Source organism: Trachypithecus francoisi, unplaced genomic scaffold (genome assembly GCF_009764315.1).
Source record: "Trachypithecus francoisi isolate TF-2019V2 unplaced genomic scaffold, Tfra_2.0 Contig01579, whole genome shotgun sequence".
Taxonomy (NCBI): domain Eukaryota; kingdom Metazoa; phylum Chordata; class Mammalia; order Primates; family Cercopithecidae; genus Trachypithecus; species Trachypithecus francoisi.
In genome coordinates this window covers 36,151,764-36,168,330 of record NW_022681442.1, presented here as the reverse complement: position 1 = coordinate 36,168,330, position 16,567 = coordinate 36,151,764, and the positions used below count along the sequence as shown (strand labels likewise).

The 16,567-nt window shown below is 41.9% G+C and overlaps 1 protein-coding gene across 7 annotated transcripts in view; it reads right to left on the bottom strand.

Moving 5' to 3' along the window:
• The window catches only part of ALDH18A1 (aldehyde dehydrogenase 18 family member A1), a 53,213-nt gene that overhangs the window by 23,396 nt on the left and 13,250 nt on the right, over nt 1-16,567 (bottom strand). For 5 of the 7 annotated variants that reach the window (XM_033187767.1, XM_033187783.1, XM_033187776.1 and 2 more), the window contains 5 exons: nt 14,654-14,868; nt 8,667-8,816; nt 8,473-8,577; nt 4,863-5,021; nt 4,329-4,419 (listed from right to left, as the gene is read on the bottom strand). In XM_033187767.1, the coding sequence (XP_033043658.1) occupies nt 4,329-4,419; nt 4,863-5,021; nt 8,473-8,577; nt 8,667-8,816; nt 14,654-14,868 (720 nt within the window). The remainder of the gene's footprint in view (nt 1-4,328; nt 4,420-4,862; nt 5,022-8,472; nt 8,578-8,666; nt 8,817-14,653; nt 14,869-16,567) is intronic. The other 2 variants (XM_033187807.1, XM_033187811.1) reach the window with 1 other exon arrangement.

Genomic DNA, 16,567 nt, shown 5'->3' with positions numbered 1-16,567 from the left:
AAAAAGAGAACAAAGGATTCGACACTGACAAACAGCTCCAGGAGGACTCACCTTATATACTCCTATAACCTGGCTTGATAAATAAATGTTTCCCCACATCAGACCATGGCCATATCCTTGGCACATTTATTAGCCCTGCCCATATCCCTGGCAAGATATCCTTAATTCTGCCATTGCTACTTATGATGTTGTGCTTTAAGGACAGAACTGAAAAAGAAGGGTGGCTATTGCAGAAACAGCATAGTAGCCATATACTGTTAAATGTGACTGTTTCCAAGCAGGATGAAATGCAGTAGAGGTACTCATTAACTCTCACAGTACCCTTTGAAACAGTCACTAATTTACACTCCCAATTTTATGAGTGAGTCACTGTAGAGGTTAGGCTGAGTCAGCAGGAGACTGCATGACTCTTGACATTCAATCTGGATTTATTACCATAAAGCATATGTCCCTTTTATAACTAAGTGGAGTGACATAAAATAGTTACATGAAACGTTACATGCATACAATCCAAGATGAAAAATCCTCACAATTTCACTTTGAAAAAGAGTGAGTAGGAGCTTGGAAAATAAAAAGTGGGGATAACAGGGGGCTAAGAAACTGGAGTTAAATCAAGACCTAAAGTGGACACAGAGGGAAGGCTGGGGACTGGCTGAAGGACATTTTGGGCAGTGATTTTTCTGGTTTCAAGTTACTGCTTTTCCTGTGCTATAATATACCTCTCCCCTCCATTATTCCAAACCTTTAAGACAATCTTGCTACATACTACCTCTCTGAGGGAGTAAGTGAATCAGGGAAGTGAGGAAATCGATGCCCGTTGTAGAGTAGAGCAGTGACAACCATAAGCAGTGCAAATTATTACAGGAAAGGAGAAAATAACCGTTCACAATCTGTCAATCTCAACCTACTACTCCACAGCTCTCCAGGATTTAGGGTTAGGATCTTCCCAGAAGATACAGTGCTCATAGCACTGTATCACAGATTTAGATTTGGAAGTTGTTTCAGTTTCATATATTAGTATAGGAAAGATTGGACAATTCTAGCCAAACCTTCTCCAAAGATAGTGAAGGGTTCCTAGCATGCTGATAATGTGCCTACTGCTCCTTTCCCCTTACCCCACCAAGAGCATAGTTAAAATTCAGATACTGTTCTAAAAAATCAACACTCAGTAGAAAACAAATTAGGATAATCACAGTAAGAATGCCAGTCTACCAGTGACCCGATTTTGGTGCTTGAAGCTGCATCAAAATGATTTGCTACAGTCTTGTTTAAATTGGGTTTTATAAATTAATTTCGAAAACTTACTTTTTTTTTTTTTTAACCTTGTCAGGCAGTATAAAAGAGAAGGAAGAGTGTAGCTTTTTTAATTGAACAGACTCAGATTTGAAACTGGCCTCTGTCAAGCACTTGCTATGTGACTTCAGATATACCATTTCATAGATCTGAATTTAATTTTAAATTAAATTTAAAAAAATTATTTATTCTTCTCTCCCCCCTCCTCCCCCAACAGGGTCTCTGTTTCTGTCACTCAGGCTGCAGTGAGGTGGCATGATCACAGTTCCCTGCAGCCTCAACTTCCTGGGCTCAAGTGATCTTACTGCCTCAGCCTTCCCAAGTAGCTGGGATTACAGGCATGTGCCACGTGCCCAGCTTGAACTTAATTTTTAATTTCCTTATCTGTAAAATTGGGTTAACCTACCTACTACCTACTTTGTAGGGTTGCCATAAAGATTGAATAAATTACATTTATCAAGTACCCAGCACACTATGTGCTCATAGTAGAAATTCAATAAAAACTTGCTGATTGGCCAGGCGCCATGGCTCACGCCTGTAATCCCAGTGCTTTGGGAGGAGGCCAAGGTGGGTGGATCACGAGGTCAGGAGTTCGAGACCAGCCTGACCAACATGATGAAACCCCGTCTCTATTAAAAATACAAAAATTAGCCAGGCATGGTAGCACATGCCTGTAATCCCAGCTACTCAGGAGGCTGAGACAGGAGAATCACTTGAACCCGGGAGGCGGAGGTTGCAGTGAGCCGAGATCGTGCCACTGCACTCCAGCCTGGGCGACAGAGCAAGACTCTGTCTTCGGGGGAAAAATGAATAGAAAACCTGCTGATTAACCAAAATGCCTTCTTTCTCCACGGTGGCTCTCACTTACCCCAACTTAGCTGTTCCTATCCTGGGACTTCAAATTACAGTGGATAACACAGGACTAAGACTTCTTACAGGTAAAGACATTGACATGTAGGTGTCTTATCTTTGACTTTCCACATGGGCAGAGACAGATCAATTCATCTATGTCTGCCCCTGTCTCCACTACGTAGCCCCTGCCCTTACCATACAACTGCCTGAGCGTAAAACAGAGAACAGGTCCTCCTGTGTTAACCTGCCTTGCTGTGGGCTGGGAATTAAGTAGAGGTGTTCTAACCTTCTGGGAATGTAACAGGGGACTTCTGGAATCTTAGATTTTGGACACAGTTACTATATTTCTTATGGGTCAGACTGTGAAATGGAAATAGCTTAAGAAAGCTTGAGAAGAGTGAATGGAAAGACATATTAGAGCCAAGAGTGGCCCCTCCAGGAAGAAGGGAACAGCAGAGAAGAACAGAGTAACATATAAGAACATGGTAGCCAGATAGCCTAGACTTCTACAGTGGCTCCAACTTAAAACAATCTGTCCCAACAAAGAAAAAGAAACAAAACAAAACAAAACACACACACCAAAAAAACCCATAATCTGTCCTATGGTTTACATTAAAAACTGAAAGTAATCAAAACCACAATGAGATACTACTTCACACCCATTAGGATAGCTATAATAAAAAAGGCAGATAAAAACAACTGAATAACAGCAATGATGTAAACACATTAGAACCTTCATACAATGCTGGTGAGAATATGAAATGGTACAGCTGCTTTGGAAAACAGTCTAGTAGTTCCTCAAAAGTCTTTTAAACAGAGTTACCATGTGACCCTGCAGTTCTAAGGTGAAAAAAAAATATGTTCACACAAAAACGTGTCATGAATGTTCACAGCTAATGTCCATCAATTGATGAACTGATAAACAAAACATGGTCACAGAGTGGCATATTATTCAGCAATAAAAAAAAATGAAGTATTGATACATGCTGTAAAATAGATAAACCGTGAAAACATGCTAAGTGAAAAAAGCCAGTCACAAAGGGCCACCATAATATATGATGCCATTTAAATAAAATGTCCAGAACAGGTTAATCCACAGAAACAGAAAGTATACTGGAGATTGCCTAGGGATGGGGAGTGTGGGGAGTGACTGCTAATGGTTATGGAGTTTCTTATTGGGGTGATGAAAGGGAAAGTGTTCTACAAATGACTGTGGTTTTGGTTGCACAATTATGTGAATATACTAAAAATCACTGAATTGTACACTTTATTTATTTATTTTTGAGATAGGGTCTTGCTCTGTCACCCAGGCTGGAGTGCGGTGGTGCGTTAACAGCTCACTGCAGCCTGGAACTCCCAGGTCCAAGTGATCCTTCTGCTTCAGCCCCGAGCAGCTGGAACCGCAGGCGCATACCACCATGTCCAGCTAACTTTTCTATTTTTTGTAGAAACAGGGACTCACTATATTGCCCAGGTTGATCTCTAACTCCTGGGCTCAGGTGATCCTCCTGCTTTGGCCTCCCAAAGTGTTGGGATTATAGGTGAGAGCCACCACGCCAGGAGAGAATTGTTTTTTTGTTTTGTTTTGTTTTGTTTTTTTGAGATGGAGTCTCGCTCTGCCGCCCAGGCTGGAGTGCAGTGGCTGGATCTCAGCTCACTGCAAGCTCCGCCTCCTGGGTTTACGCCATTCTCCTGCCTCAGCCTCCCGAGTAGCTGGGACTACAGGCGCCCGCCACCTCGCCTGGCTAGTTTTTTGTATTTTTTAGTAGAGACAGGGTTTCACCGTGTTAGCCAGGATGGTCTCGATCTCCTGACCTCGTGATCCGCCCGTCTCGGCCTCCCAAAGTGCTGGGATTACAGGCTTGAGCCACCGCGCCCGGCCAGGACAGAATTGTAAACTTCAAATAAGTGAATTGTATAGTATGTGAATTATATCTCTATAAAGCTGTTATTTAAGAAAAACAACTGAAAGCACCTGGAAATAATATTTCAGTATTCAAACTACATCTCTTAGACTTGCCCACCCTGTTTTGAGTCATAAAAGCCCTTTGTCAGAACATATGGCTAATGATCTATAGCAAAAAAAAGATCAGAGGGACTCAAAGAAAGAGGGAAACTCACGTGCTCATACATGTAGCATTTAAAACAAAGGTCAGATAAAAGAAAAAAGCATTACTTTGTACCTTCTACATCTGAAAGAACAATCAAGAGGTCAGTTTTCATTTCCACAGCCAGTCGGGCAGCCAGGCTATCATTATCTTTAACACTAATAACCTAGAATGCAGATTAAAAAGTCATAAGTGAGTGAGCTAAGCAGTCCAAAAAGAAATTCATGGATGCACCCAGCCAACCTCAGGCAAAACCAAGCTAGGCTTAGGCAAAACCAATGAACCCAAATATACAGATGACAGCTCTTGCAGGCCCCTTCTGTCTGCAAAACACAGTGTCTACTGGCAATCCCTTTTCCAAACATGCAGTCTTCTAGCCACTGAAATATACAAGCCATGCTGATTGCACCATCTTAAGTGACTATAGCACCTCACCCTGTTGAATGCAACCACAAGTTCAGAAGAGCTTATGCAATCACTGCTCCATGACAACAGTTTCTCTCACAACTTTTCCATTTTGTTTATGCCAAACTTCCGGTGTTAGTGCATGCAGCATAGCATGGTGTTAGTGTCTCCAGCATGCTTAACCCTTAGAAATACTTTACCCACATTTACCCCCTGCAGGTCACTGTTGGGCTCAGCTGGGGGGACAACAGCATCATTTGTGTTGACAATGGGGACAATGTTCATTCTAAGGAGTTCATGAAGTGTTCCATTGAGGTTCCGGCGCTTCTGCTCATCATGGAAATCCAAATTGGTCACCAAAATCTAAAAGGATTAAAGAGATGGAAAATGCAGGAGGGAGAAAAATGCTAAACTTCCCAGTATACAAAAGATGCTAAGAGTAGGGGAGTTAAACTTTAGGTTTCTGGGGCCCCATACAGATTAGAATGAAATACACGTATCTGGGTGCTATCCAATTCTTTGTTTTTTCAAGACAGGGTCTTACTCTGTCGCTCAGGCTGTAGTGCAGTGTCGTAATCTCTGGTTAGTGCAACCTCCACCTCCTGGGTTCAAGCAATTCTCAAGCCTTAGCTTTCCAAGTAGCTAGGATTACAGGCACGTGCACCTAATTTCTGTATTTTTAGCAGAGACAGGGTTTTGCCATGTTGGCCAGGCTGGTCTTGAACTCCTGGCCTCAAGTGATGGGATTACAGATGTGACTCACTGCACCTGGCCCCAATTCTTGTAGAGATAAAAAAAAAATTACAATAAACTGAAAGATTTATGTAAGAATGTTCAAGACTTCTTGCAAAAGTACTTTAATCCTCAGAGAGCTACCAAATCCCAAAATCTCATCCATTTACAAAATTAAGAAATTAATGTATCTATTTTTAGAGGGATGTTGGGGGAATCAGTGATTATCCATTAATTTCTTTTCTTTTTTTATAGAGAGGGACTTGCTCTGTTGTCCAGGCTGGACTTGAACTCCTAGTCTCAAGTGATCCTCCCACCTCAGCCTCCTGAGTAACTGGGACTAAAGATGCACACTGCTGTGCCCCAGCAATTTCTAAAATATCTCTGTATCCTAGGATCTGATTCAGGGCCTGGCCATAGTAGGCCCTTAAATATTTGGTGAGTGAGTGAATAAATTATTTACCCTGCTTAGAAAAGTGTGTTAGACAAAATGGAATAGGGCTGTGTTATCATTGCTCTTGCTCTGAAGCAGATTATTACTGGAGTTAACTAAGACTGTGTGTGAGCATGTGGGGTTAGTCTGAGAAATTTATGGAGGTTAGTCTTTAGTCACACGCTGAAAGAGGGACAGAACACAATTTGGTTCAAGGGAGGAGATGAGCATAAGGTGCTCAAAGGCACAATGGAGATGGGTGTGTGGGCTGGTAAACAGCTCTGCTTTCTAGCTTGAACTAGAATTTTATGCAATGTTTAGGAGAAAAAGATAAATGGGTAAATGGGGATAGCAAGAAACTAAATGGCAACAAACCTTGAGGCTCAACAATAAATAATGTAATCTCTCTAACGTTTACGGAAGAGGGTTCTTGCTGTGTAGGGCAGGCTGAGGTAGGGAAAGTTGGAAGCAAATAGTAAAGAAAGCAGGCACTGAAACAGTCAAAGTGAGGATGGTTAAGGGTCTGGCTATGGTAACTGAGAAGAATATAGCAATAAAACAGTAGCCTTAATGATATATAAAACACAGGAAACATATACATAGAAAAATAATTCACTCACTCACTTGATAAAAAATTTGTTAAGTACCTCTGAAATGCCAGCGTCTAGTTGCTGGAATGGAGAATAAGAATGTTGATGGTTTGGGGAAAAATAAAATGGGGCATATTTTTGAAAGGGAAGATCAAGAACTCCTTTTCAGAAAAGCTTAGTTGTGCTGGACACAGGACTAGGTCAAAACTGAACATACAGATTCTAGTCACGATGGTGAAAGATCGAACAATTAATACAAACCCGTGGGTAGGAGAGGCAAGCAGGAGGTCTAAAGGTCCAGGAAAAACACCTGTCACTAAAATAGCTTCACAAACATGGCCTGGGGATCTCAGCAGGAAGGTAGGAGATAAAGAGTCCCAAGAGGGAAATGTACGTGTTTAGACAAGTGCAATCTGTTGAGGGAAAATCAGTTTCCCTTCTACGAAGAAAAAACAAGCTGTTTTAAGTGTTTAAGTCTTTAACCTGGCAAACTACCTACTGGAAATTTTCAAAAGCCACTGATAATGGTCTTCTATATAATATTACTGAAGAAAATAAGGAACCACAGGATAAGGTATAAAGGGCAAATATTTCTTGTAGATATGATGGCCTTGGGGGAAGACACAGGTGTGAGAGGAAACAGCCCAGGGATTGAAGCTTGTTGGGAATCGGAGGGGCAGAGCTCTTCTTTCACTCAATGTAAATGGAAACAATGGCTGATGCTGCACGGACTCTTAATGCTACTGTCATTCAAAACAAAACAAAATAAAAACTCTCAAAAAGTATCATCCCAGGGAAAAACCAAACCAAAGCAAAACCATAGCTCTTGGACTTGAGCTTCCTCACCCAGCTCCAGGCACTTTAAAAAAATTAAAGACCAAAATTGTCACTGGACTGTGGAGACGAGAAAGCAGATAATAAAGAAGAGTGATAGAAATAGAGATTTATATTGCATTTATACTAAGAGAAAAAAGCTAAGATTACAGAAAGTGGGGTCCCCAGTCATAGGCAATGGGATAAGCCCATGTTTTTCTGTTTCAACTCACTGACATGAGGACACTCTGGTGATACCAGAACATCACTGTGGGTACAAACAGGCAAATGATGGAGAAACAAAAAAAAGTAATAGGAAATGAAGAAGCAAAACCTGAAACAATATATGTATACATAACAATATCACCTGTGCAAAATAACATCCGTGCATGTAGTGCACATGTAAAATAATATCCATAATATAAAATAACGGCTATTTTACATCTTTATAGGTAAAGGGGTTTCAAAATAAAATAATTTGGGAGTTAGATTTTTTTTTCAGTTGTTTCCTGAAGAGACTGCTATTTAGATGTCTCTAGTGTGTAGCTGTACAGTTGATTAAGAATATAATTCAAAAAAATTCAGGAGATTTAGGTAAAAATGAAACAATGTAGAAAGAAGGTTCTAGAACATTTAGGGGTAGCCATCAAAAATTCATAAGTCCCATGAGGACTGGAATCATGTCTCATTTGTTCACCACAGTATCCCCAATGCCCAAGACTGCTAGATACACCATAGGTGCTCAATAAATATTTGCTGAATGAGTGAAAAACCAGACACCCACCAGCATTCCTCTTAACCTTCAAAGCTTAATAAGTATCTGCTATAAAAGGCAACCAACCAGATGCAAAGGGAAGCAAGCCACCTGATATCAAAGAAGCAGTGAAATAAAGCTGTTTAACCTCTCTGTCTTCAGAAGTGTTAGCACTTGTAATCCTAAGTGTTATTAGGGTAACACGAGCTAATACTGAGAATGTATTATGTACCAAACACTATACTAAATGCTTTTCATACATTTTCTCACTGAGCCCTTCCAAAAATTATCTGAAATAGGCACTGATATTATCCCCATTTTCAGATGAGGAAACTGAGGCACAAAAAGGTTAGATAAAAAACTTTCTTCAGATCTCTCAAGTAGCAAGTGATGAAGCTGACACCATATTCTAGTAGACTAGCTCCAGACCCCTTTGTTCCACAAGAACCACCCTCACAGGTCCCACACCCCTTTCAAAGCCCAGACTCTCACCTGGGCAGCACAGATGCTGTACTGCGTAAACATAGCCTCATACAAGGCCATCAGCCCACTCTGTCCGGCAGCTGCACAGGCTCGTGCTTCTAAGACTGGAATTGCCTGTAATATACCAATGAGACAAGGTGTGGTAGGGAATGAGGGAAGAAGACCTGAAGGTCCATTTTAACGTGTGAGGAAGCAGCACTCACCATCTCTTTCAGCTGGTTCTGCCCTGAGTGTAGGGCCTGCCGCACGCTCTGAGACAGAAGGATCTCATGGCGCAAGCGTTGTTTGCCAAAGGCTACAGCTCCGCTGGTCACCAGCATCATCTCTCTGCCCTGATTCTGCAGCACTGATACCTGGCATTGAGAAAGGAAAGGGGATCACAAGTCACTGTACTGTCTCGTTCATCTTTTCAAAAGGGATGGAGGTAGGGTGGACTATTGAGTAGATCCCAAATGCTGGTTTATGAACCAGCATGTGGCTGGCTCTGGAAGAATCAACCAGACTGTCTAGTAAAAACACAGATTTCTACATCCTGTCTCAAATTTCTGTTCAGCAGGTGGCAGATAAAAATCAGACATTTTAATTTACTTTTTAATTAAAACAATTGGCTGGGCATGGTGGCTCATGCCTGTAATCCCAGCACTTTGGGAGGCCAAGGCAGGCAGAACGCCTGAGCCCAGGAGGTTCAAGACCACTCAGGCAACATGGCAAGACCCAATCTCTACAAAAAATATAAAATTTAGCCAGGCATGGTGGTGCATGCCAGCTATCTCAGGAGGCCGAGATAGAAGGATCACCTGAGCTCAGGGAGGACGAGGCTGCAGTGAGCTGTGATCGCACCACCACACTCCAACCTGGGCAATAGAATGAGAGAGATGCTGTCTCAAAAACAACAACAACAAAAAGAACCCTATGAAAAAAAATTTTTTAAGACAGAGTCTTGCTCTGTCACCCAGGCTGGAGTGCAGTGGCAGAAGTGTGGCTCACTGCAGCCTTGGTGCCTAGGCTTAAGTGATCCTCCTGCCTCAGCCTCACAAGTAGCTGGAACTACAGGCTCATGCCACCATACCTAGCTAATTTTTCTTTTTTAATGCATTTTTGTAGAAATGGAGACTCATTATGTTGCCCAGACTGGCCTCAAACTTCTGGTCTTAATCCATCCTCCTGCCACAGCCTCCCAAAGCTGTGATTTACAGACATAAGCCACCTGGCCTAAGTAAGACATTTTTAATAAGGAAATTCTGGTGTCTAGCCAAGTTTTACATCTATAGGACATGACTGTATTAGGTTGGTGCAAAAGTAATTGCATGTCAATTACCATTGACAGTAATGGCAAAAACCACAATTACTTTTGTGCCAACCTAATATTTGCAGGGAGTGTGTAATATAGAAGGCCTAGTTGCTCCAAGAAATGAAGCCCAGAATAAAAGTCCGCAGACAGGAAATGCAATGTAGACTCAGCAGATGGCTTCTCAGGTTCTAAGGCTTAACCTGAGTAAACGAGGCTGTTCTGGTGGCACATCTAATCCTATGGGTTGCCTCTGCCTACACCAGGGGCAGATGCTGACCTTGTTCTGCTCTGCCTGCCCAGAACCAAATGTGGTCATTTTGTTTCCTACCTTAAACAGACCTACATGAAAAAATTAAAGACTCAAGATGCAATAAAGTCAATATTCCTAAACTGTCCTTTCCTTCTGATGTCTGAACCCTTTTAACTGGTCCAGGAACTCACAAACAGCTATGATAAACCATGATTTAAAACAGTAACAACTTTTTTTTTTTGAAACAGGGTCTTGCTTTGTCACCCATGCTGGAGGACAGTGGCACAATCACGGCTCACTGCAACCCTGACCTCCAGGACTCAAGCAATCCCCCCACCTCAGCCCCCTAAGTAGCTTCCCAAAGTGCTGGGATTACAGGTGTGAGTTACTGTGCCTGGCCCCGACAACAATATTTTATCACAGAAAGTTTCAGCTGCCTGAGGTGGGAGGATTGCTTGAGGCCAGGAATTCGAAACCAGCCTGGGTAAAACAGCAAGACCCCATATCTATGAAAAATTAAAACAAACAAAAAAAAAAACAGCCAAGCAGCATGTGCCTATAGTCCCAGCTACTCAGGAGACTAAAGAAGGATCCCAACTGAGCCCAGGAGTTCAGGGCTGCAGTGAGCTATGATTACACCACTGCATTCCAGCCTAGGCGACAGAGCAAGACCCTCTCTCTAAAATAAATAAATAAAAATCAAAAAAAAAAAAGAAAATTTCATATTTAACCGAAGTGGTGAGAACAGTATTATAAATTCCCATGTATATACCACACAGTTTCACCAACTATCTCTCATGGCCAATTTCCTAGTCTCCAATAACCGCTCTATACCCTCACCATTGTTTTAATACAAATTCCAGGCAACAGACATGTTATTTCATCTGTAAATAGTTCAGTAATAATTGCTAAAAGATAATCATATATATTATATATAATATATAATTACATATATTTCTCTCTCCACAAAACCATTATCATCTGGAATATTTCAATGATTTCCTTCATATCAAATAGCCAGTGTTCGTATTTTTCCAATTTTTTTTTAGCTTGCTCAAATTGAGATGCAAATTAAACCCTGCATTACAAATTAATTGAAGTGTCTCTCAAGTCTCTTTAATTCATGGGTTCCCCTCTCCATCAGTTTTCCCCCTTGTAATTTTTGTGAAACTGAGTTGTTTATTCTTTAGGATTTCCCAGCCTACATTTTCCCAATTGTGTCCTTATGGTATTAATACTGCATTTTGTATATCCTATAAACTGCTATTTGGTATGAAGGCTTTTTTTTCCCCCAACAAGTCTTTATAAGTTGTGGTGTACACGTCCATCAAGGAGATACATAATGCCTGGTTATCTTTCTTTTTGTGATGTTAGCATCTGTTGATGATCATTGCCAAGATCCATTATTCCATTAGGCTGCAAAATGCTGATACTCTAACTCAATGATTCCTTCATTTATACTCTGGAATAATTCCAAAAGAGAAACTCTCCGTTACCAACTATTTGGTTACCCTGAAGTACAGTTTGCCTATGAAAAGCAGGACAAATGTGTGTCTCCTCCCCTTTACTAATCCATTTTCAATATAATGAGTAGCTTCTCTAGCGCCCTCCAAAAATGGCCAATGAAATTTTTTTTTTTTTTTTTGAGACGGAGTCTCACTGTCTCCCATGCTGGTGTGCAGTGGTGCAATCTCAGCTCACTGCAAGCTCCGCCTCCCAGGTTCACACCATTCTCCTGCCTCAGCCTCCCAAGTAGCTGGGACTACAGGTGCCCACCACCACGTCCAGCTAATTTTTTGTATTTTTAGTAGAGACGGGGTTTCACAGTGTTAGCCAGGATGGTCTGGATCTCCTGACTTCATGATCCGCCTGCCTCGGCCTCCCAAAGTGCTGGGATTATAGGCACGAGCCACCATGCCCGTCCGTGAAGTTTTTTTTTTTTTAAGTGTAATTATGAACTCATGGATTTAAACATATTTTGTTGCACTGGGCAGTGATTCCCATTTTTTTTTTTTTTTTTTTTTTTTGAGAATGACTCTCACTCTCGCCCAGGCTGGAGTGCAGTAGTGCTATCTCGTCTCACTGCAACCTCCACCTCTCAGGTTTAAGAGATTCTCCTGCCTCAGCCTCCCAAGTAGCTGGGATTACAGGCAGGTGCCACCATGCCTGGCTAATTTTTGCATTATTAGTAGAGACGAGGTTTCACCATGTTGGCCAGGCTAGTCTTGAACTCCTGACCTCAGGTGATTTGCCCGCCTTGGCCTCCTAAAGTGTTGGGATTACAGGTATGAGCCACTGTGCCCAGCTGTGATTCCCTTTCTTGATGTTCAAATCATCCCATTTATGGCCAGTGGAAACCACTTTAAGTTGGCTCCTGAGTCCCTCTGACATGATAAGATGACTATTAGGCAGGCCCTGATGGAGACAGCTCTTCCATTACGTCCACATGCAGCCCTAGAAAGAAAGCTGGTAACCTTTCTTTACCAGGTTTTTCCTACTCTTTTCATCAAGTTTCTCCTCCGTTCAAAATCTTCGGTCTGCTTTTGAGACTGCACTCCAACTCACACAGTTGGCTTCAGAGCCCTGCCTAATGCAATGATCCACTTTTTTTTTTCATTCTTTCTAATGAGACCACCACCTCTACTTTCTAGCTTGTCTCCTCCCTGGCCCACAGCACGCCATACTCATTCCTGTCTGTCCTCTATCTGGAATCCGCTCCTAGAGCCTGTCCCTTCCCCAGAACCACTGGATTACACAACTACACAGGCACGTCACACTGTATACTTACTAGCATGGAACTTTCCCCCTCTGTTTGTGCAAATCCCATCAGTTGTCAAGGCCCAGGCTGAGTTCCAGCTCTCCTAGAAAGCCCCAGGAACAACCACACTCTCATCTGAGTTTCCCATCTCCGGACCCATCGCTCATTGTCATTTGGGCCCACTTATTTGGATATTTACTGCCCTGAACAGTCACCTTAATGTCTGGGGGGTCCCAGTTCTGGCTTCCAAAGGGTAGAGACTTATATCTCTAAGGTAGAGAGGGTAGAGAGGCTAGTGCCCCTCACAGTGTAGTCTCTTGATAAATATTTTAAAAATTTATCTGATGAACTCAATCTAGAAGGTGGGTTTGATCATTGCTGTTTTTTGTGTGGGGGGGCGGGGGATAGGGGCTGCGGGTCAGGATTTCGCTCTGTTGCCCAGGCTGTAGTGCAGTGACTTTATCATAGTTCACTGCAACCTTGAGCTCCTGGGCTCAAGCAATCCCCCTGCCTCAGCCTACCAAGAAGTCAGAACTTTTTCAGATAGGGTCTTGCTCTGTCACCAAGGCTGGAGCGCAGTCAGTTGCGTGATCATAGCTCATTGCAGCTTCAATCTCCCAGGCTCAAGCAATCCTCCTACCTCAGCCTCCTGAGTAGCCAGGGCCACAGGAATGTGCCACCATGCCTGGCTAATTTTTAAAAAATTTTTTTGTAGAGATGGGGTCTCACTATGTGGCTTAGGCTGGTCTTGAACTCCTGGGCTCAAGCAATCCTCCCGCCTCAGCCTTCCAAAGTGCTGGGATTACAGGTGCAAGTCACCACACCCAGCGATTTCATTTTTGTAGAGACAGGGTCTCACTTTGTTGCTCAGGCTTGATAATTATTTATAACAGAAAATGTAAGAAAAAAATTGTATCAAGTTTCAGGTTAGCAGTTTCTCAATATTAACGCCTCAGGAAAGTTGTTTTTTAAAAACTGAAAATTTAATTACGAGGGTAGTGTAAAATTTCAGATGCCATAGAAGACCTCTTGCTTTATCTGTGGGATGCCTGGATGTCTGGATTTTTACTTTTGGCCAAATCTGGCATGCTGCCTGTTTTTGTAAATGAAATTTTATCAGCTCACGGCCATGCTCATTCATTTATGTATTGTCTGTGGTTGCTTCTGCAGAGTTGTGTAGTGGAGACACAGAACATATAACCTACAAAACTAAAATATTTACTATCTGGCCTCTTGCAGAAAAAGTTTGCAGGCCCAGCACTTTGGGAGGCCAAGGCGGGAGAATCACTTGAGCCCAGCAGCTGGAAACCAGCCTGGACAACATAGCGAGACCTCCGTCTCTACAAAAACTACACAAATTAGCTGGGCATAATGGTTTGTGCCTGTAGCTACAGCTACTCAGGAGGCTGAGGTGGGAGTATCACTTGAGCTCGATAGGTCGAGGCTGCAGTGAGTCCAGCATGGGTGACATGCCACAAAAGTCCAGCATGGGTGACAGAGTGAGATCCTCTCAAGACAAACAAACACAGCTGCCCCATCCCAGAGATACTTATTAAACAGCTAGATGTGAAACCCAGGCATCTCCAGGCCCGAGATGATTCTACTGCATAGCCAGAACTAAGAATCTCCGACAGAAACAGCTCTTTATCATCAAGAAGTCTGAGGCATGAACTGCATAAAGTCACCCCTACTCCTTCACATCCCCTTTTCTTGCCCTAAGATGCTGTCTCTCACTGGCACCTACGTGAGGAAACAGTTTTCACATTGGGTTAAATCTATTGCACTGAAATCACAATTATTGTTGTAAGTTGATGAGCAACTTAAACCCAATTTGAAGTAGCAACTTAAAACCCCAATTTTAGTACAGCGTAATTTCTATCTTGGCAATCACCTGCTCAACGATAGATGCCAAGCGCCCCAGGGCCAGGCCACATTCATCCCCTCGGGTCACGACAGCACTGCCGAGCTTCACCACGATTCTCTTGGCATGCTTCAGTTCACCGCGGTGGGCAAAGGACTTGCCATGTGTACGACTGAGGGGTACAGTGATAAAGGGGATGTTGCTCCAAGAACGAACATGTCTGATGACTGAAGGCTGGACACAATCTGTAGCCATCAAAGTCAAATGCAAGAAAAAAAGAAATACTCAACATAGTTTTTCAATAAAAACATACATGCTCAGTATTAACCAGTTTAGATACCAAAAAAAGCATTATCATTATTAACTGTGTAAAACTAGCACAGTATATCAAAAGCTCTATCTAGCATATTCTTATTTTAGTATTGTATGGCGTTTACAGCCAGTATGCAGGTCATAGGCATACTCAAATGCTGTTGGTGAAGAGTACAAACAAATTAATCTCTCTTGAAGACAGGTTGGCAAATGTATCAAAAGCCTTTAAAAAAGTTCTCTAAAAAAGAGATTTATCAGAAAGCTATTCATCACCGTGTTACTTATTATCAGAAAAATCAGAAGCAGAGTAAATGTTGGATAAAGGGAAAAAGATTAACATTTTTAGAATTTTTAATAATGTACAAAAATGCTTATATGTTAATTTCATATATATAAACACATAGATGGATAAAATTAATGGAAAATCAATATTTTATCTGATAGGATTATAAGCAATTTTAAATTTTCTTCTTTGTTCTTTCTTAGATTTTCCAAGTTTATGCAGTAAAGATGCATTGCTTTCTTTTTTTTTTTTTTTTTTATTATACTTTAAGTTCTAGGGTACATGTGCATAACGTTTATATCATGTATAACTCCCCAATGCAATCCCTCCCTCCTCCCCCCTCCCCCTGATAGGCCCCAGTGTGTGATGTTCCCCTTCCCGAGTCCAAGTGATCTCATTGTTCAGTTCCCACCTATGAGTGAGAACATGCGGTGTTTGGTTTTCTCTTCTTGTGATAGTTTGCTAAGAATGATGGTTTCCAGCTGCATCCATGTCCCTACAAAGGACGCAAACTCATCCTTTTCTATGGCTGCATAGTATTCCATGGTGTATATGTGCCACATTTTCTTAATCCAGTCTGTCACTGATGGACATTTGGGTTGATTCCAAGTCTTTGCTATTGTGAATAGTGCCGCAATAAACATACGTGTGCATGTGTCTTTGTAGTAGAGTAATTTATAATCCTTTGGGTATATACCCAGTAGTGGGATGGCTGGGTCATATGGTACATCTAGTTCTAGATCCTTGAGGAATTGCCATACTGTTTTCCATAATGGTTGAACTAGTTTACAATCCCACCAACAGTGTAAAAGTGTTCCTATTTCTCCACATCCTCTCCAACATCTATTGTTTCCTGACTTCTTAATGATTGCCATTCTAACTGGTGTGAGATGGTATCTCATTGTGGTTTTGATTTGCATTTCTCTGATGGCGAGTGATGACGAGCATTTTTTCATGTGTCTGTTGGCTGTATGGATGTCTTCTTTTGAGAAATGTCTGTTCATATCCTTTCCCCACTTTTTGATGGGGTTGTTTTATTCTTGTATATTTGTTTGAGTTCTTTGTAGATTCTGGATATTAGCCCTTTGTCAGATGCATTGCTTTCATAATCAGAAAAATATGGGTGTTTCTAAAGAAATCATATTACTATAAAAAGAGGAAAGAGCCGGCCAGGCATGGCAGCTCACACCTATAATCCTAGCACCTTGGGAGGCCGAGGCAGAAGGATCACTTGAGGTCAGGAGTTCAAGACCAGCCTGGACAACATGGTGAAACCCTGTCTCTACTAAAATACAAAACTTAGCCAAGCGTGGTGGTGGGCACCTATAATCCCAACTACTCAGGTGGCT